The 22,679-nt window shown below is 42.7% G+C and overlaps 1 protein-coding gene across 1 annotated transcript in view; it reads right to left on the bottom strand.

Moving 5' to 3' along the window:
• CCDC171 (coiled-coil domain containing 171) overlaps positions 1 to 22,679 on the bottom strand; it is a 665,674-nt gene that overhangs the window by 496,113 nt on the left and 146,882 nt on the right. The window contains 2 exon segments of the mRNA XM_030194229.1: positions 579 to 717; positions 14,605 to 14,765. Of these exon segments, the coding sequence (XP_030050089.1) occupies positions 579 to 717; positions 14,605 to 14,765 (300 nt within the window).

The following is a 22,679-nucleotide window of genomic DNA, read 5'->3' on the forward strand; positions in this document are numbered from 1 at the left end:
ATGCCATTTTATTAGACTAAATACATTTTTCAATTAGCTTTCAGAGGCCAAAACCTCTTTCCTCAGGTCAAGACAGTATACTGCTGTTAAGGTATTCTGTTCTGACATAAGAAAGGAGGGTTGGGTTGCCAAACATTAGTCAAAAATGTATTAAAATTAGTCCAATAAAGATATCACTTTTATTACCATTTTCTGTATTTATAACACAGCTACCACACTATTTTATCTTAAACTAAAAATAAAATTCATTTTTTTCTACCTTTGTTGTCTGGCTGTTTAATTTTTCTAATTGTGATGGTCCCAGTCTCTTGTTTCTTCTTTCCTTGATCTCTTTTTAACTCTCGCTAGCATCTGCCCCTCCCCCTTTTTCCATCCAGCATCAGCTCTCTCTCTCCTTCCCCTTTCCATCCTCTGCCCCCTTCTCTCCCCCTTTTCATCCAGCGTCCACCCCCTCTCTCCCCCCTTTCCATCCAGCATCTGCCCCCTCTCTCCCCCCTTTCCATCCAGCCCCATTTTATATATTTCTTTCCAATTTCCATTGGGTTAAAAAGAAAAACATTTTGTATATTGGCACTTACCAATGCGAGTTCTTCCTGTAGTTCCATGCAATTTGTTCCATTATTCTTGAGTCTTACGGAAAGCTCTGTAATCTTCCTATTCTTTTCTTCTATTTCTTCAGTAAGACGGTTCATTGTTAAGGAATAATCTTGTTCTAGTCTGAAAAGTTTTAGTATTGAACAGACTTTTGAAAAACTGTCGTCAAGCCAGTATTGCTACATATGCCATGCAATCAATCAATTTTGGCCCCCTCTTAAAATTTTTATGGAGGAACTGTTTGGAGTCTCATCAAAAGAAAAAAAGCAGATCAAAAAAGACAAAAAAATAGAACAGGAGGGTAACAGAAGAAGTGGTTTATTACAAGTTACCCGACGTGGCCACGTTTCGCCCTCAGGCTGCGTCAGGGGTAAAAAAACTACAAAATAATAATACATAATGAGTAAAACATAAACTTCACCATTGTATATTTGATAATAAAACATATCTAAAAACACTATCACATCATATAAAATAAAAACAGATCAAATCTAAAAACATAATACAATAAAATATAATATCAAATCAATATCAGTTAAAAACATTCAAATTAAATATGCATGCAATAAAATAATAATTTTAATACAAGACATGATATCAACACAAAATATAATAATATCAACACTAAATGTATATCAATAGAACTGCATCGGACAGATAGGTGGAGATCTACAACACTAAAAGTAGTCATACAACCACCTAAAAAATACAAAATAAAATTTCTATTGATTTGAGTTGCTATCTATGGAAACCCACTGATTCTCACTTTTTAACAAAGTGAATATTAATTTCAATATTTTTGGATCATTGAATGTGCATAAAAGATGGCAATTGAGGCCAAGCATTGTGAGATTTTATTTATTTATTTTATTTAGTATTTTTTAGGTGGTTGTATGACTACTTTTAGGGGTTCACTTTGCTTTTTACCCCTATTAGGTAGGTGATATTTAGTATATATGGTCATTCAGTTATTTTAGTGTTGTAGATCTCCACCTATCTGTCCGATGCAGTTCTATTGATATACATTTAGTGTTGATATTATTATATTTTGTGTTGATATCATGTCTTGTATTAAAATTATTTTACTGCATGCATATTTAATTTGAATGTTTTTAACTGATATTGATTTGATATTATATTTTATTGTATTATGTTTTTAGATTTGATCTGTTTTTATTTTATATGATGTGATAGTGTTTTTAGATATGTTTTATTATCAAATATACAATGGTGAAGTTTATGTTTTACTCATTATGTATTTTTATTTTGTAGTTTTTTTACCCCTGACGCAGCCTGAGGGCGAAACGTGGCCACGTCGGGTAACTTGTAATAAACCACTTCTTCTGTTACCCTCCTGTTCTATTTTTTTGTCTTTTTTTATCTGCTTTTTTTCTTTTGATTTGCCATTTCTGTGGCAGATCTTTGCCTTTTTTTTGTTTCTGACTGTTTGGAGTCTGACACTTAAAAGAATGAAGTTTATAATTAATCAGAGGATTGAGGTTTGCCTTACAGAGCTTAATGCCTTAAAAAAATAGCAAATTTTAACCCTCACTCTAGAATAGATGACATACACTACTGGAAATTAGTTGCTTACCAGTAACTGATGGTTTTCATGGACAGTAGGGTAAGTCAATCATACCTATGGATGATATCAGATGATGGAATATGTCCAGATGTAGATAGAAAAGACTAGAAAGTCTTTTTGCACGTGCACGGGGTTAGGTACCACGGCACACACTGCAAGGCCCCTTCAGTCATATTATAAAGATAAGCTAGAAAGAAAAACTAGATTCCAAAACAGTGCAGAAGGGTATATGTGCAACTGACTTATCTGTTCAATGGAGACAGCTTTGCTTTCTCCATGAACAAGCAGCCAATCAGAACCATATGCAGAGACTCTTTAGCCAAGAGCTGTTTTAAAAGTTCCCTTCCTCGAAACAAAAGGATGTTAAGGAGTTGAACAAAAACAGTCAGTTTTTAAACAGATTTTCCAGACTTGAATGCTCAAATTTACTGTCCCGAAGGGAGTCGACATTAAAACTAAAAACAGATAAACATGTGCACTGAATTCCAAATAGCAGCTTTACATTTTCAATGTATCTATTTATAAAGATAAGGAACTGTTTTACTGGCTCAAGAGAATCACCAAAAGTGATGTAAAAAAAAAAAAGTTGAATAGTGCTTGCTCTAGCACAAAAGCAGCAAGTAAAAGGCAGGTCTTTCTTTTTTTCCAGGAAATGGTCATGTGGCAAGTGAAGCACTTGCTGCGTGGTCATTTTTTTTTGGGGGGGGGGGGGGGAGGGGAGCTCTTAATGCTACCCAGTGAGGTGGCAGTAAGGGCTCCCATGCTAACCCAGCAGTAACCAGGCAGCTCACAGAACTGCCCGATTACCACCAGGTACACACCGGTGCTACAAAAATAAAATATTTCTGGGGGTGGGAACTTCCACCAGGCTGCTGAGGTAGCTTGGTGGTACTTCCCTTTTAGCTAGATCTAACTCCCCACATTGCAGGTCCAGCCATTTCTTCAGTCAGCAGGGACGTGGTACCCTCTACCAGCTCTAACTTAGACAGCTGGCTCCTACTTTCACCTCCAAAAGCGTAGCTATACTTGTGCATGCACATATGCACTAACAAATGAATGGTCAGGCTGAAGGACTAAGCCTCAAACAATAGGCATTATTGCTTATTGCTAAACACAAACTAGAGTTTGCTCCTCAACAAAATAATTAGGAACCTGGCATTACTGATAAAACCAAGCTCTAGAAACTGCTATTGCTTTAAAATGGCCTTCTGAAGACAGACCCGTTTTGCAACAGGAAACTAATATTTGCTGGTTTGGCTTCTTTGACCTCCTCGTCTCCTCTAGTCAGTGATCAATCTGGTTCCATTCCTACTTCTACTTCTTCTTTTCCACTTCTTACACTGTTGTTTCTCAAACTGCATCTTTTTTCCACCAAGCTGACCTTCTGTTCACTGGATCCCATTCCTCCTAGTTGGTACTCTATTCTTACCTCATTAGACCTTCCAGCGGCTTTTGATGTTGTAGATCACTCTTCTCCTTAGGCATCTTTCACATATTAGTATTTCCAACACAGATTTGGCTTGGTTCTCATCTTTCCTCTCAGGAAACACTCTCTCTGTTTCCATGAGAGTTACAACTTCTGCACCTTTACCACTCTCTTGTGGAGTTCCTCACAGTTCAGTTCTATCTCCCCTTCTCTTCAACATTTTTCTTAGTTTACTTGATTTTCTTAATGTCAATTTTTATATTTACGCAGATGACATCCTTCTGATTTTCACTTTTTCTCTGTACCAAATTGATCTTACTCATGTCCAATCCTGTCTGCACAATTCAATCTTGGCTCTTTACTCACAAACTCATCTCAAATCCTGATAAGACAACTGCCTGTTGTGTCATGGGTTTTCTTCCGATTCCTAAAGTTTCTCTTTCTTTTCAATCAAGTCATGCAACCTGTCCAATCTTTTTGCTATTTGGCATCATTTTAGATTTGGAATTGTCTTTCATTCAACACATTTGTTCTGTTCTTACATCTGATTTTTGTTCTCTTTATAGGCTTCATTCTATTCATTCATACTTTATTTTGCATCTTTACACTCCCTGGTAAATGTTTTTATTATTTCCAAACTTGATTATTGTAATTATATTCTTGCAATTCTCAATTAAAAAGACTTAGGACGCTCCATAACTCTGCTGCCCATTTTCTTTGTAGAGCTAAATGCTTCGATCACATTACTCCTTTGCTTTTTCATTTTCACTGATTGCCCTTTCCTTATTGGTCTTTTTTTTTTCCTTTTTAAGATTCTTTGTCTGATTTACAAAACTTATCACAGTAGTCTTCCTTCTTTTCTTTCTTCTTTGATTATTCCTTACGTTCCTTCAAAATGTTTATATTTATTTCTTCCAGCACCCAAACTAGCTCATCTTGAATCTACTCCATGGTGCAACTGTACCTTGAATATTGTGTTCAATTCTGGTCACTGAATCTTAAAAAAGATATAATGGAATTAGAAAAGGTACAGAGAAGGGCAATGAAAATGATAAAGGGGATGGGATGACCTCCCTATGAGGAAAGGCTACAATAGCTAGAGCTCTTCAGCTTGGAGAAAAAGACGGCTTACGGACATATGATAGAGGTCTTTAAAATGAGTGGAGTGGAACGGTTAGACATGAATCATTGGTTACTCTTTCCAAAAATACTAGGACTAGGGGGCACAAATGAAGCTACAAAGTAGTAAATTTAAAACAAATCGGAAAAAAAAGTTTTTCACTCAACGTAATTAAACTCTGGAATTCGTTGCCAGAGAATGTAGTAAAGCAGTTAGCTTAGCAGGGTTTAAAAAAAAGGTTTGGATGGCTTGCTAAAAGAAAAGTCCATAGATCATTATTAAAATGGACTTGGGGAAAATCCACTGCTTATTTCTAGGATAAGCAGCATAAAATGTATTGTACTTTTTTGGGATCTTGCCAGGGATGTGACCTGGATTGGTCACTGTCGGAAACAGTATGCTGGGCTTGATGGACCTTCAGTCTGTCCCAGTATGGCAATACTTATGTATTTATGTTACCTACAAGGAACACCAATTTTTACTTTCTTGGTCCAAAGTTCTGGAATGATCTACCCCCTCTCTATCAGTTCTGAACCTTCTTTTAAGAAATTTAAATCCTTACTTAAATCCCATTGTTTTTTGTTGCTTTTGGAATATCTCAGAAGTGATTTTTTTTTCCTGATTAGGGTTTCAACTGTTTTTATTCAATTTTAAGTGATGAGTGCTCGTTCATTTTTTTTTTTCTTTCCTATAATGGAATTCCATTTTCTGTGCATTTTTAACTAGCATTATTTAGATTTTTTTGTAAACCGAATTTGATGTGGGGGTCACATGATGGCAGTGCAGAAGTAAAGACACCACTGGAGCACTCCCAGCAGAAATGAATAAATACAAACTTAAACCCTTATTATTCACATATCCCCGCTCACTTTTCACTTAGATGTTGTGTTGGAAGACATGCCCACTGCAGAGAATGCCACAAATGTTGAGGCCCTCTAGACAAACTACAATTCTGCAGTGCCTGGCTCATCACGATGGAATCTCTCCCTCAAAGACGCTTCACCTCCAAGCACTCCCATTAGCGACTATTCTGTGGGCTACAGAGATAGCGAGTGGCAATCTAGACAATCTTACGTGCAATTAAAGAAGATGATGCCAAACTTGCTGCCCAACTCACTAACATCCAAAATGATCTTGCAGGAGCGCGGGCAAGGTTAAGGGCGTAAGCGGCGGGTTCAATACATGGAACATTGTGTAGGGGCAACAGAATAAGATGTTACCGGCTTACAGAGATTTGCATGATTCAGCTTATTGCAGGCCTCCTTATTAAAATTTGATGACTTAGAAGTCGCAGACCTAATGTACACATTGTTGGAATACCAGAGGGGCTGAAAGATGGGCAATATGGTGTACTTCACTGAAAAGGTGTTCTGCGATTTATTTGAGACTGAAACATTTCCAAAAGTACTTTTCTATAGAATCAGCACATCAAATTCCAATGCAGCTCAACTCCAGGAATAATTTTCTAATCACCCATGTCCACCTTGGCAAAAATTCTTAATTTTAGACACAGATAAATGCTTCTATCTTGGGCGAGAGAAGCACAAACAACTAGAATTGCAAGGTCACAGAGCTTTTCTCTTAACCGATTTCAACCTGCAGATTGACCAGAAACGTATGCAGTATAAGAAATTAAACAGTGACTACATAACATGGAATAACTGATGGCTATGATATACCCTGTGAGATTGAGAATTCAAGTGGAAAGGGAACACTTTTTTTTTTTTTGGCTGATCCCATGAAAGAAGAAAAATTTATTTCCAGATCACCCTCCATTTCAGCACTCCTCCCGGGGGGGGGGGGGGGGGGGGGAAGGAATGCAGGGAGACAACAACTCAACAACTGGTCAATTCTATCTAGACTGAGATAGCAGAATAAAGCAATGGTCCAGAAAGCAATAGACATATGTGCTAGCATACCCTAACACAGAACTGGGGTGAATGACACACAATTTGCTTTGCTAGCATCCTTTCACTGGGCCTTCATCCATTTTTTTTCTGTTGGGTTTAAGTTCTGGTCACTATTATAACCCAAATACAACTATATATGACTAACAGATATAGATATTAAGATAGTTATTACTTTACTTTCAACCACTGCTGGTTCATAAAATGGTATTTTGATTAATATTTACAGCTGCCTAAAGAGATGGACTCTTGAGAATAATGTTACCCAGACTTAGTTTTCACTTTTTCAGATTTATTCCTGTGGGAGATTGCACCTAGGGGATGCATCATTCATTGGGAGACCCCAGTAATAATATCTCGTGCCTGTCAGAAGGCTTTGTCAGCTGTTATGACTTGCTGTGATGGCTCCCGGAGTACATAAGTGGCTGTCCTCACAGACTCCCCAAACTTAACTACTCAGCTATTTATTTCATTGTGCAGCTCAGATCTGCAATTGTTATTAATGGTAGTTTTCATTATGAGCTAAGTTTCTAGTTCAACTCTCTTCCACAATATATACAGATGTTATGTTGTCAATAATATTATATAGGTCTGCATTTTATTGGTATACTACTGAGCAACGACTACTATATATCAAGTATAACCTTGACACCCTATAATGGGGTATGCAAGGAGTTTATAAACAAAGAAACATTTTGAGGGAATTAAGTCAAATTAAAACCGATATTTTCCTACTACAGGAGACGCATTTTGTGGCATGAGATAACAGTCAATTAAAAACTCATGGGGCGGGGAAAACTTTTCATTCTTTTGGTGCACCTAATAGTGCAGGGGTGTTAATTATGCTCTATAAGGACTTCCTCAGCAAGGTGTTACAATGCTGGAGTGATAGAGAGGGAATCAGCATAGATGTAGATATAGCTATGGGATCTTTCCAGTGCTGCCTGGTCTGCCTTTATGCACCAAAGAGTTGAAAGGACTTTTTATACAGAATTTTAGAGGCTAACTGCATGGACTACACTAACCTTGACTATAGGGGAGACCTTAATTTAGTTATGTCAGAGGAATGGGATCAAGGATGTTTAATTGGCAGGAGACGGCGTCACATGGCAAGGCTGAAGCCATAGCTGCCATCTCGATACACTCAAACCAAAGCAAACTATTGGTCCATGCCAAGCCTCATGTAGGTGGTCCTTATTTCTAATAAGACTTGCTATTGTTTTGGGTGACTCAATATGGCGGCAAGCTGTGCCTACTGCCTTCAGGCCAGATAATGAGCCAAGCATGCTCCCACCATCTCTTGACAATTAAACCTCCATGAGTGGGACAGATCAGATAGCGACAATACTGCAAATAAGGGGACAAATACAGTTAACGATAAATTCTGGAAGTTGCTACAAGATTATACTTTACTGGATACCTGAAGGACAGAACATCCAGGTATTAAAAACTATACTTGCTATGCAGTGGGGGAAAACTTGTATTCAAGAATAAACTACTTCCTAATAACCCCTCCCCCTCTCCGTTTGTTCCATCAGCTTTCTAAGTGTACTATTTCCCCAATCACTTGTTCAGATCATGCACTTTTATATCTCACTATACAAGTAGAGAATAATAATAATTTGGGCTCCATGCTTTGGAGGATGAATATAGTGGTGCTAAGTAATGAATAGTTTGTCCAGACGATACATAAGACCATACAGGAATATTTATATTTACAGTTTAATGACACTGGGAGGTTGCTTTCTTCATAGTATAGGATGCCCTGAAGATGGTAGTGCGAGATAAATTCATACAGTATGGGTGCTAGTTGAAAAAAGCAAAAAGCTCAGACCTCCCAAAGCCTTATTCTTAATTTGAGGAAGGCTGAGGAGAAACATAAGAACTTACAGACAGAATCTAGCACTTTGCAGATCTTAAACTGCAGGAGACAATATAATGAATATATGGATAGGGAATTAGAAAAAGTATATTTGAGAGCTACCCAAAATTACTATGTTAAAGGAGGTAAAATAGATATACACTATTAGCAACACAGTTGTGTAAGCGTGCAGTGCAAACTTCCATTACTCAATTAGGGGATAAAAATGGGGTAAAAACCACTAAAGAGACAGAACAGTAGTTTGTTGACTTCTACCATGTGCTGTACTCCTCAGACTTAGTAGCTGCAGATGAAGAGATAATCCTATCTGCAAAATACTATCCATATACCATCCATCTGAACACTGGTTACAGAAGAGAAAGGTGCAAACCATAGTTCAGGCTCTTCCATTAGGTAAATCAGTGGGGCCTGACTGATTTCTCCCCAGAGTTTTATAAAAGTTTTGGCACCACCCTAACGTCAATGTTAACAAAGGTACTTAACCAGGTTCTTAAAACAGGTAAGATGCTTAATTCCCTCTCACAAGCAGTGATTACAATTCTCCTCAAACTAGGGAAAGATGTCACCTTAAGTAAAATTGGCCTATTTGACCCACATATTAACACAGATGCTAAGATTTTGGCAAAAATGTTTACTGCCTGACTCAACTACATTTTAACAGATGTCATTCACAAGAATCAAACAGGGTTCACAGGGGTGTGGGGGAGGGGAGAGACTGAAGATAGATAGCATCCATAGGGTTTTAAATGTTTTGCAGTTTCTAAATGCTAATCCATACATCCAGCAGGCCTCTCTCGCACTTGATGCAAAAAAGGAATTTGACAGGGTGGAGTAGTGATTTCTTAGAATGTCTGAATTGTGACTCCAACTTCTTAAGAGTGATTCAAGCTTTGTATAATGGCTCAAAAGCCCAGATTAGAATAAATGGTCAGCTAATGCAGTTTCCAGTTGCACTGTGGCACTAGGCAGGGGTGCCCCCCCTTTCTCCTCTGTTGTTCGCGATTGCATTGGAGCCTTTTGCTCAGGCTTTGCAGTCAGATGATGCAATTAAGGGTAGCCAGGTGGATACCATATGTCTTAAGTTGGCATTATATGCTGACAAACTTGGTAACGACCCTCCCAGCCTTTATGGATGCTTGTAAGGATTACAGCTATGTCTCAAGGTATAAACTGAATGATATTAACTCCATAATTATGCCAATAAATCTATCGGATTTGGCAATAAAAAAATTGAAGTCTCTAGCGTCATTGTGTGGCAGCCATAAGGCATGATGTATCTTGGGGCAACATTACCACCCAATATTTCCCATGTCTATAAGGTGCACAACCCTAAAATACAAAAAACGATTAAGGAAGTTCTTAACAGATAGTGGTATCTGTCCCACTCCATTAATGCAAGGGTAAATACTATAAAAGTGAATGTAGCTTCTAGATTGTTGTATTTATAGTTGTTTCATGTATTATACCTGACAACTTATTTGAACGCCATAGGTATCTGTCAGCCTTTATTTGGCAGGTAAGAAGCTGCTTGTAGCACTCAAAACACTGATATTACTCTTAGATAATGGGGAATTAGCCCTCCCAAATATGATGCTACATTATTGGGTGGCAAACCTAAGGACCATCTTTTTTTTGGCGGAGATCACTGCCAGATCAACAATGGATAGTGATGGAACAGACTTCAAATGCCACCTCAGAACATCTTCCACATTCCCTTTAACAATCTAACTTACACATGTTCTCGTGTGGCTGATTATGAAATTCCATGGTCCATCTTATAAATTTGGAGACAGATAACCACCTATTGCAAACTGAAACCTGAGCTCTCTCCATTGATGCATATCCAGAACAATCCTATATTTCCTCCAGGACTGTGGAGTGGTGAAAGATTTGGTTGGTTGAGCAAAAATGGGCTAACAAACATTAGTCAATTTATTCAAGACTGAAAAATTCTGAGCAGAGCCCAAATATCTAACCATTGTGATACACCGCCACAATCTTTTGCACTAAATAGCGAAGACACTTACCTGTAGCAGGTATTCTCCGAGGACAGCAGACTGATTGTTCTCACATGTGGGTAGATGTTCGCGTCGGCCCAGGACTCGGCATTTTGCAAGCAAAATATAAAAAACGTTTTGCCAGAGTCTTCTGGTGCGTGTGCAGCGCAGACTGATTTCCCGCCCGCCGCGTAAAAGCGTTTCCTTAGTTAAATCAAAAAGCATAAAAAGAAGCAAATAACAACTCCAAAGGGGAGGTGGGCGGGTTTGTGAGAACAATCAGCCTGCTGTCCTCGGAGAATCCCTGCTATCTTCGCTTTCTCTGAGGACAAGCAGGCTGCTTGTTCTCACATGTGAGGTATCCTTAGCAACCAGGCTCACTCAAAACAATGAACATTGGTCAATTGGGCCTTGCAACAGCGAGGACATAACACAGATTGACCTGAAACCATAAACAACTAACTAAGAGTGAAGCCAGAAACAGAATGAAAATGGGTCTAGGGGGTGGAGTTGGATTCTAAACCCCCGAACAGATTCTGCAACACCGACTGTCGTGTCGGGTATCCTGCAGAAGGCAGTAGTGAGATATAAATGTGTGGACTGAAGTCTACTAGAGAAAGTTGGTAAAAAAGAGACTTGCCGTAAGTTATGGGAACAAGACCTTATGCAGACTCTCAGATGAACAATGGGAGATACTTATTTAAAAATTGAGGAAACAGTCACATTGTTAACTCACCAGGATTCCCAGTATAAATTGATCAGATGTACTTGCCTTACTCCACAGAAACTATATAAGATGAAGGCCTCTAATTCAGCTTACTGTTAGTGAAATTGCGGGAAGGTGGGTCTTTCCAAAAATAACCCAAATTTTGGACTACTGTGTGGACATCTAACCAACTTTTCTCTCAGGATATATACGCAAAGCAATATGGGTTGGCTATGCTGCAAGTCAAATCTGGATCCAGACATTTGTTGCTTGCGAATATTTACAGACATAACTATGGAAGTCATTTTAGAAGGGCTATAAACATTTGAGACCTGCATAAACTGGCACTTAAGATGTTTATGCAAGATAAATGTTTAAGTTCTCATTTTATCAGTGCTTTTTTTTGTGCCAGTATGCACTGGTACAGCATACCAGCATCTTTTCTTTCCCTTCTCACTCATCTCCCGCAGCCCCAGCTGCTTTTCCCAATGAGCAGCAGCAGCAGCGCCGTAGGCATAACAGGGAGTAGCAGGCACGGAGAGGCAGCGCTAGGACATGCGATGTTGACTCTGCTGATCCCCTGCACCGGAACAGGAAGTTGACATCAGAAGGGCAGGGGATCGGCAGAACAGATGGCACATGTCTCAGCACTGTGGCCTCGTGTCTTTTACTTCTTGGTTTTCCCACCAGTGCTGCTGGTTGGGAGAAGCAGCAGCAGCCCTAGGAGAGTTGCTGGATGGGGTGAGAGAAGGCAGGTGGAGAAATACTGGATAGAGAGAGAGGGGACAAGGGGAGAAATGCTAGCTGGGAAGCGAGGGGACAAGGGGAGATATATTGGATGGGGAGCGAAGGGACATGTGGAGAAATTTATGTCGGCTATTTTTACAGCAAGGGGAAAATATTTGTTTTTCTGGTGTTATCTTGCATGTCAGAGTCTGGTTTTTGAGCGTTTCAGTTTATTTTCTCTTTGTCTACATATTTTATTAGTTTATGGTCACTCTTAAGGGTTCTTTTGTTGGGCCTAGGGACTTGTGTACTATTTTCAGTGATACCTTTGTATATGCTCCATGGCTGGTAAAATGGGTGTGGTTACTGTAGGGGTGGAGTCATTGTGACCCCACCTTTAAGGTTGGAACTGTATGAGTACCAACACCTCTTTTTTTCTACAAAAAAAAAAAAAAGCACTGCATTTTACATATCTGGTATATGAATATCAAAAACACAACTGCATGCAAAAGGCAAGGGGGTGTTGTCTAGGTATGTTTTGGGCAGGACTACGGCATGCCTAGAAGATACACTTGTTTCCTATTTCGAAAGGGGAATAAACGTGGTGAAACTTGAGACATCCTAACCTGAAAGTCTCAATTCTGATTTCTACATCCTTTCTAAAAGCTGGGTCACTGGCAAAATAGATATAAACAAAGGAAGAAAGGAAAAAAAATGAAAGTGAAAGGAAGATAAACAACAAAGAAAGAAGATATTTCAGCATGAAAATTCAGCACTCCAGCTCTTCAACATTGATCTGAGTAATCAGAGAATGTTTCAGACTAAGTTTCAATCAGAAATGAAAGATTTTTAAGCATTAGATGAGGGAATTTTAATTTAAGATCCAGGATACTATGAGCACAGTTACTCTCTTCATTGTAGCTAACATGTAAGAAATTTCAATTCTTATTTCCTTATGTCTAAAAATAACAGCTCTTTCTAAATCTGCTCCATTATAATAAATCTCTAAGGTGTGGCTTCATTTACCATAATTCCCCAACTATTATAAAGCTACTGGAGTCTACTTGGTATTAGAAGAGATGCTGGTCTTAAGTAAACAGAAGATTAAGCAGGCAAACAAATAGAAGACATTGATGTGTCTCGCAACAACATTGATATACTCACCACTGAGATATGCTCAGGCCTGGATCTTTAAGGGCAAGCTTCCACAATGTCATCATTACACCGACACTATAGGCTTGTTCAGTGTATAATCTTTGATGCCTGAGGCTGATGCTTGCACTCAGTCTTGCAGGGAAATTAGACAGTTGTTGCACTTAAATGAAAGTTTGCCTGGTCTCAAATTCAACTCCAAAGAAAAAGCAGCAATATTCAATTTTAAAGGTTTAATCATCGAAATCAAATTCAATGATCATTGCTTCAAAGGTTTGGACTTCAATTTAATACCAGGGTTATTTTAGCCAGAAAAATATCCTGGTCCTCAAGTCTTAATATCAATGAAAATCGGTAGGAAATGAATGCGCTCATTGTGGTGGTCAGTGACATTTTCTGTTACAAGCAAGGCTTCATTTTAAGAACATTAAAAAAAAAACTATGCTGTCAGACTGAGGGCTATTGAGACAGCAGAAGAGAGGGTCCAAAAGTAACAAATCCAATAAATAAAGAACAGAGCACAAAAGGGCCTCCAGGTTGGAACAATGCACAAACTTTAGTAAGAAGGACCTGATACAGGCCGTGTTTCAGTGCTCCAAGCGCCTGCCTCAGGGTCGATAACTGACATCTTTAGATACAAAACAATCACATGGAAACATGTTCAGGGTAAACTCGCTACAGGAAACAGTCACGAATACTCTTGTACGTAGCTGTTTTGGTCCGTGACTTGGACCATGGTCAGTCAAAGTCACAAGTACCCTATGGCTTTATCATCAGCCATATTGCAGAAATTTGAAAACACAAGTCATCACAAAACCAACAATTTGGGGCAAAACGACTGAAAAATAAGATAATTGAAAAAGGCCCAACTGCTCAGAACAGTTCATCACCCAAAACAATGTGAAAATACTTCAGAAATTAGGGACATGTGCAACTCATTCTGTGTGTAAAAATAGACTGAGGTAGGTCTCACAGTGCATGATCCTGTCTCATAAGAATTACAACGTGCAGAAAGGCTTTCTAGTCTTTTTTCCTCCTAGGCACATACTGTCACCACACAAACAAACAAGATCATCCATCTATGGGACTAAACTCAACCTGCTTATCATTGGAAAACTATGTCAGTTGAATGGTTTCAGACATTGTTTAAACATTAACAAGTAGTAAAAGTGCTCAACATGAGAGTGGCACATTTTAGAGCTCTGAAGGTAGACACATTCCTCCTCCTCCTCCTCCTCACATCCCTTTCCAAGTCCCTATCTTCCTTCTCAGTCTCTTCTACAACCCCTCCCCCTCCAACCAAGACTCCTGCTTTCCTTCACTATCATTCCCATATCAGTGCTTCTCTTCACTCTCCCCCACTAATATTGATTGCCAACCTGCGGTAAACTTCACAGAAAACATGATGAACCAACTTTCCAGATGTACAAATACAAATACGTAAAATGTTTCAGCAAGTTTCACATTTATTAACAAGTGAGCTTTGTTTACAATGATACAGTAACTTACGTCTTTAGTTTTGAAGTGCCCTCATCAGCCCTGGATTTTTCTCTCTCATAAGCGTGTTCCACTTCTCTGAATTGATGCTTTATCATATCCAAATGAGATACAACTTCCGAATGGCTGGCCTTTTCTACCTGTAAATTTCCTTCAAGGTCTCGAATTCTTAACTGTCATTTGAAAGCAAAAACAAGAGAAACTGTTCTGAGTTAAAATGTCATTGATAAAATAGCCTAAAACAACCCAAACAGTAAGACTGCCTCCTCAGTCGACAGAAAGCCCTGTGAATTTATTTTGCATATTTAAATATTCCATCTCTCCAAAATATCACAGTGACTCACAAGGCAATTAAAACATTACATTAAAATATACATGTACTAAATTTAAGTTTAGAACAATCTACAAGCCCATAACTATTATTCAGGGTTCCAGCTGACCAGTCCTTAGAAGTTATAAAATGAGATGGGAACTGAAAAGGCTTGGCAGTTTGCCTTCTGATTGTAACAAGTAACTTTTTTTAAACACAAACGATACTGCAGAGATTTTCTCCACTGAAATCTTTAACGCCAGAAGAAACTTTTTAGAGAAAATCCAACTAGAAGGCAGAGTGGAAACGGAACTCCAGGGCAGGAATAACTTGGGTTATCACACTTACTTTACATGCACTTGTGTATTAAGGAAATTAATGCATCCCATGGCTCAGTAACAGGCAAAATCTGGATAACGTATTATAGTGATTACCAAACAGGTTCCACAGATTCTATTCAGGGGTTCCTGGTCAATGCACGTTCTAGCTAGTCAAGGCAGGAGCAATCAATCATTCCTTCCCATGCCAGCTCTGCTGATAAGACTACCAGGACCTCCCGAGGCAGTTTTGTGAGACTGCTGCAGGAGGTCCCAGGAGCCATTTTGTCAGAGCAGCTGACATGGGCAGAAGTGACTGAGAATCACTCCTGCCTCCTCTAGACCACCATCGACACGGTCGGCCTGAGGGTTGGGGGGGAGCCTATGTGTGGTTCCAGAAGAGGGGAGCTCCTTGTGTTGCAGGGAGGAGGAGGAAGGGAGGAGGGTTCTGCAGTGTATGAAAAATATTTTAGGGGTACTGACATAGAAAAGAAAATGCTTACAATCATTTTTGCATTTAATAGCCATCACCCAATCTGCCATTATTTATGCTCCAACATACACTCCGCACCAACTTTAAATAGCTACTTTTAAAATTCTCCAACCTTCCCACAACATTCTTTTCAGCTTTAAGTTGATTACTTCATTCCATAGTGAAACCAACTGACTACTTCTGAGATAAAATAACTAGCAAAATTAAGTGAACTTAAGCTATTTCTGAGTCAAAGAATGATCATCCCTCAAAAAAGGGAAATGACCTCACCAGATATTTCACATCTCCCCTCAAAACGTTGTTGTGATTTAGGATGTTCCTGGCAAAACAGTTTAGACGATTCCAACCTTCCAACAATAAACTTCTACAAATCACTGATTTTAAGATCCTTGTACTCAGTCCAAGCCTTAGCAGTTACAAGGCCCTGTGCAGTCCAGTTTGGTGGAGTCTCCAACTTTGGACTGGTAGTCTGCCATGCCTTGCTAACTCCCCTCCCCCTCACAATGTGAAAACTGAGAATGGGGGGGAAGAGGGTGATTAGCTGGTACAGCAGTGGCCCATGGAAGGTGCCACCGACTGCCAGGTCATGTGTGCAGGACCACCTCTGTTGGCAAGGCATGGGGCTCCTTGAAGCACAGGGCCCAGTGTGGCTGCCCCTATCACCCTTGCTTAAGACCAGCCCTGCTCGTACTGTAGTGCTTAAAAAAAATATACATACTGAAACTATGGTATTTTACTAGAGAATTAAGTTTTAAACAATAGAATCCTCAAAGAAGTCCTTTTACTAAGTCAGATTGCATACATACAAGGTATGTGCAAACACAATATCACTATTAAAACATGCATCCACATTACTAAGCTGCATGATCTGTTTTGAGGATTACACTGCACTGAGCAACTCTTTCATTTATTAAAATGTAACTGCTGTAATATATCGCACCAAGTGAAATATCTTTTTCAGAAAAGCAAAGTATTTTAGGTCCTATTTCAATACACAGCCTATACTAGAAAAACACAAACTTAAATGATAGCAGAACTAGAATGCCAAAGCACTGGTATTCTTGAAGTATCACAATGTTATATATATATAACTAAGATACTTACCAATACCTGTACCAAGTATTCTCCAAGGACAGCAGGCCATTCATTCTCACATGTGGGTGATGTCATCCACATCGACTGATGTAGATCTTAAATAAGCTAATACAGCAGCTTTAAGAGCGTGGCAAAGTCCCCACTGTGCATGCGTGAGTGCCTTCCTGCCCACCGCATGGAATCAACACCAATGGGAGGCGAGAGGGTATGTGAGAATCAATGGCCCGCTGTCCTCGAAGAATACCTGCTACAGATAAATATCTTCACTTTCTCCGAGGACAGGAAGACCATAATCTCTCACATGTGGGAATCCCTAGTTACCAGGCTCACCAAACACAATAACTATTGTCAATTGGGCCTCACAACAGCAAGGCACAATACTGATCAACTTGAAAACTATATACAACTGGGTGAGAGTGCAGCCTGGAACAGAACAAACCAGGCTGGGGTGGGGGGAGGGGGGGAGTTGGATTCTAGACCCCAAACAAAGTCTGCAGAACTGTCTGTCCAAACCGACTATTGTGTCTGGTACCCTGCTCAAAGCAGTAGTGAAACATGAAAGAGTGGACTGAAGACCACACTGCAGCCTTGCAAGTTTCTTCAAATGGAGGCTGACCTCAAGTGGGCTACCAATGCAGCCATGAGCCTCAAGAGTCAGCCCAGCCTGGGCATCCTATATAATAAAACGCACCTCCAACATTCTGAAGCCGAGAAAGTGAAGCCTTGAAGCATTCCTGCAACGTTCCGGAACTAGGTGTTGTTAATTGAGGAGATGGAGCCTTACAGAGTGCACGAATGCTTCAAGGCTTCACTTTCTCACACACACACACACACTGTCTCTCATATACACTCTCTCTCACACACTCTCTCTCTCACACAGACTCACACACACACACTCTCTCTCACACTCTCTCTGACACAAACACACACACACACACTCTGTCTGTCTCTCTCTCTCTCTCTCTCACATACACACTCTCTCTCAAACATACACACTCCGAGGAAAGGGGGACATGGAACACGCTGGGGAGGAGAGGGAGGAGGGCATGGAACTCGGAGGGAAGGGGGGTCAAGAACTCGGAAGGGAGGGAGGGAGGGAGTCATGGAACTCGGAGCCCCACACACACACACACACTCACTCTCTGTCTCTCACATACACTCTCTCTCACACACACACATATACTCTATCTCCCACACACTCTCTCTCTCTCTCTCTCTCTCTCTCTCTCTGACACAAACACACACAGACTCTGTCTGTCTGTCTCTCTCTCACTCACTCATTCTCTCTCTCACTCACACACACACTCCCTCTCTCTCTCTCTCTCTCTCTCTCTCTCAAACATACACACTCCGAGGAAAACCTTGCTAGTGCCCATTTCATTTGTGTCAGAAACAGGTCTGTTTTACTAATAAGTGAATAAAATGCAATCTGCCAGCCAATTGGAGAATGGGCATTTCCTGATGGTGACTGTTGGGATCAAAAGAAATAAAAAGCAAGGTGGACTGTAGGGCCTAGTTTGCTCCAAGTAAAAGGCAAATGCCGATTTGCAGTCCAAGGTGTGCAGTTCGCTTTTGCCAAGATGGATATGTGGTTTAGGAAAGAACGTTGGTAGAACAATTGACTGGTTCAAATGGCACTCCGACACAACCTTAGGAAGGAAAGTGAATGATACATACCTGTAGCAGGTGTTCTCCGAGGACAGCAGGCTGATTGTTCTCACGACTGGGTGACGTCCGCGGCAGCCCCCACCAACCGGAAAAAAAGCTTCACGGGACGGTCGGCACGCAGGGCACGCCCACCGCGCATGCGCGGCCGTCTTCCCGCCCGTGCGCGACCGCTCCCGCCAGTTGAATGACTAGCAAAAGATGAAACACACAACTCCAAAGGGGAGGAGGGAGGGTAGGTGAGAACAATCAGCCTGCTGTCCTCGGAGAACACCTGCTACAGGTATGTATCATTCACTTTCTCCGAGGACAAGCAGGCTGCTTGTTCTCACGACTGGGGTATCCCTAGCTCTCAGGCTCACTCAAAACAAGAACCCAGGTCAATTGAACCTCGCAACGGCGAGGGTACAACAGAAATTGACCTACGAAGAACAACTAACTGAGAGTGCAGCCTGACCAGAATAAATTCGGGTCCTGGAGGGTGGAGTTGGATTTACACCCCAAACAGATTCTGCAGCACCGACTGCCCGAACCGACTGTCGCGTCGGGTATCCTGCTGGAGGCAGTAATGTGATGTGAATGTGTGGACAGAAGACCACGTCGCAGCCTTGCAAATCTCTTCAATAGTGGCTGACTTCAAGTGGGCCACTGACGCTGCCATGGCTCTGACACTATGAGCCGTGACATGACCCTCGAGCCAGCCCAGCCTGGGCGTAAGTGAAGGAAATGCAATCTGCTAGCCAATTGGAGATGGTGCGTTTCCCGACAGCGACCCCTAGCCTGTTAGGGTCGAAAGAAACAAACAATTGGGCAGACTGTCTGTGGGGCTGTGTCCGCTCCAAGTAGAAGGCCAATGCTCTCTTGCAGTCCAATGTGTGCAACTGACGTTCAGCAGGGCGGATATGCGGCCTGGGGAAGAATGTTGGCAAGACAATTGACTGGTTAAGATGGAACTCCGACACCACCTTCGGCAGGAACTTTGGGTGGGTGCGGAGCACTACTCTGTTATGATGAAATTTGGTATACGGAGCATGAGCTACCAGGGCTTGAAGCTCACTGACCCTACGAGCTGAAGTAACTGCCACCAAGAAAATGACCTTCCAGGTCAAGTACTTCAGATGGCAGGAATTCAGTGGCTCAAAAGGAGGTTTCATTAGCTGGGTGAGGACGACGTTGAGATCCCATGACACTGCAGGAGGCTTGATAGGGGGCTTTGACAAAAGCAAGCCTCTCATGAATCGAACGACTAAAGGCTCTCCAGAGATGGCTTTACCGTCCACACGATAATGGTAAGCACTAATCGCACTAAGGTGATTCCTTACTGAGTTGGTCTTGAGGCCAGACTCTGATAAGTGCAGAAGGTATTCAAGCAGGTTCTGTGCAGGGCAAGAACGAGGTTCTAGGGCCTTGCTCTCACACCAAACGACAAACCTCCTCCACTTGAAAAAGTAACTCTTTTTAGTGGAATCCTTCCTAGAGGCAAGCAAGACCCGGGAGACACCCTCAGACAGACCCAACGCAGCGAAGTCTACGCCCTCAACATCCAGGCCGTGAGAGCCAGGGATTGAAGGTTGGGGTGCAGCAACGCTCCGTCGTTCTGCGAAATGAGAGTCGGAAAACACTCCAATCTCCACGGTTCTTCTGAGGACAACTCCAGAAGAAGAGGGAACCAGATCTGACGGGGCCAAAAGGGCGCTATCAGAATCATGGCGCCGCGGTCTTGCTTGAGCTTCAGTAAGGTCTTCCCCACCAAAGGTATGGGAGGATAAGCATACAGGAGGCCGGTCCCCCAATGAAGGAGAAAGGCATCTGACGCTAGCCTGCCGTGTGTCTGAAGTCTGGAACAGAACAGAGGCAGCTTGTGGTTGGTCTGAGAGGCGAAAAGATCCACCGAGGGGGTGCCCCACTCTCGGAAGATCTTGCGTACCACTCTGGAATGGAGCGACCACTCGTGCGGTTGCATGACCCTGCTCAGTCTGTCGGCCAGACTGTTGTTTACGCCTGCCAGGTACGTGGCTTGGAGGAGCATGCCGAACCGACACGCCCAATGCCACATCCCGATGGCCTCCTGACACAGGGGGCGAGATCCGGTGCCCCCCTGCTTGTTGACGTAATACATTGCAACCTGATTGTCTGTCCGAATTTGGATAAATTGGCAGGACAGCCGATCTCTGAAAGCCTTCAGTGCGTTCCAGATCGCTCGGAGCTCCAGGAGGTTGATCTGCAGATCCTTTTCCTGGAGGAACCACAGACCCTGGGTGTGAAGCCCATCGACATGAGCTCCCCACCCCAGGCGAGATGCATCCGTCGTCAACACTTTCGTGGGCTGTGGAATTTGAAATGGACGTCCCAGTGTCAAATTGGTCCGGATGGTCCACCAGAGCAGTGAAGTGCGGCAACTGGTGGAGAGGCGGATGACATCTTCTAGATTCCCGGTGGCTTGGAACCACTGGGAAGCTAGGGTCCATTGAGCAGATCTCATGTGAAGACGAGCCATGGGAGTCACATGAACTGTGGAGGCCATATGACCCAGAAGTCTCAACATCTGCCGAGCTGTGATCTGCTGAGACGCTCTGGTCTGCGAAGCCAGGGCCCGGAGATTGGTGGCCCTCGCTTCGGGAAGGTAGGCCTGAGCCGTCTGGGTATTCAGCAGAGCTCCTATGAATTCCAGAGACTGGGTTGGCTGGAGATGGGACTTTGGGTAATTTATCACAAACCCCAGCAGCTCCAGAAGCTGAATAGTGCACTGCATGGACCGGAGGGCTCCTGCCTCCGAGGTGTTCTTGACCAGCCAATCGTCGAGATATGGGAACACGTGCACTCCCAGCTTGCGTAGGTAGGCCGCTACCACCACGAGGCACTTGGTAAACACTCGTGGGGCAGAGGTGAGCCCAAAGGGCAGCACACAATACTGAAAGTGCCGTGCGCCCAGGCGGAATCTGAGATACTGTCTGTGAGCTGGCAGTATCGGTATGTGAGTATATGCGTCCTTTAAATCCAGGGAACATAGCCAATCGTTTTTCTGAATCATTGGCAGAAGGGTGCCCAAGGAAAGCATCCTGAACTTTTCTTTGACCAGGAATTTGTTCAGGCCTCTCAAGTCTAGGATGGGACGCATCCCCCCTGTTTTCTTTTCCACAAGGAAGTACCTGGAATAGAATCCCTGCCCTTCCTGCCCGGGTGGTACGGGCTCGACCGCATTGGCGCTGAGAAGGGCGGAGAGTTCCTCTGCAAGTACCTGCTTGTGATGGGAGCTGAAAGACTGAGCTCCCGGAGGACAATTTGGAGGCAGGGAGGCCAAATTCAGGGCGTATCCGCACCGCACTATTTGGAGAACCCACTGGTCGGAGGTTATGAGAGGCCACCTTTGGTGAAAAAATTTTAACCTCCCTCCGACCGGCAGATCGTCCGGTACGGACACTTGTAGGGCGGCTATGTTCCCGTGGATCCAGTCAAAAGCCCGTCCCCGGCTTTTGCTGTGGAGGCGCAGGGGGCTGCTTAGGCGCACGCTGTTGACGAGAACGAGCGCGCTGGGGCTGTCCCTGTGCCTGACGAGGCCTTCGGGCCGGCTGGTTGTACCTACGCTTCGCAAAAGAATAGGGTGCAGCCTGCCGGGCCCGGGAAAAACGTCCACCTGTGGAGGTGGATGCTGAAGGCGCCCGGTGGGAGAGCTTGTCGAGAGTGGTTTCCCGCTGATGCAGTTGGTCCACCATCTGCTCGACCTTCTCACCAAAAATGTTATCCCCCCGGCAAGGGACGTCGGCCAGTCTCTGCTGGGTGCGGTTGTCCAGGTCAGAGGCACGCAGCCATGAGAGCCTGCGCATCACTATACCTTGGGCCGCAGCACGAGATGCCACGTCACAGGTGTCATAGATACCCCTGGACAGGAACTTTCTGCACGCCTTCAGCTGCCTGACCACCTCCTGATAAGGCCTGGACTGCTCCGGCGGGAGCTTCTCGACCAGGTCCGCCAGTTGCTGCACATAGGTCCGCATGTGAATGCTCATATAGAGCAGGTATGATTGGATGCGGGTCACGAGCATGGAGGATTGGTAGGCCTTCCTCCCAAACGAGTCCAGAGTGCGAGACTCCCGCCCCGGGGGCGCCGAGGCGGTATCCCTCGAACTCCGTGCCCTCTTGAGAGCAGAATCCACGACCGCTGAGTCATGGGGCAATTGTGGCCGCATTAGCTCTGGGTCAGAGTGGA

This window comes from Microcaecilia unicolor, chromosome 2 (genome assembly GCF_901765095.1).
Source record: "Microcaecilia unicolor chromosome 2, aMicUni1.1, whole genome shotgun sequence".
Taxonomy (NCBI): domain Eukaryota; kingdom Metazoa; phylum Chordata; class Amphibia; order Gymnophiona; family Siphonopidae; genus Microcaecilia; species Microcaecilia unicolor.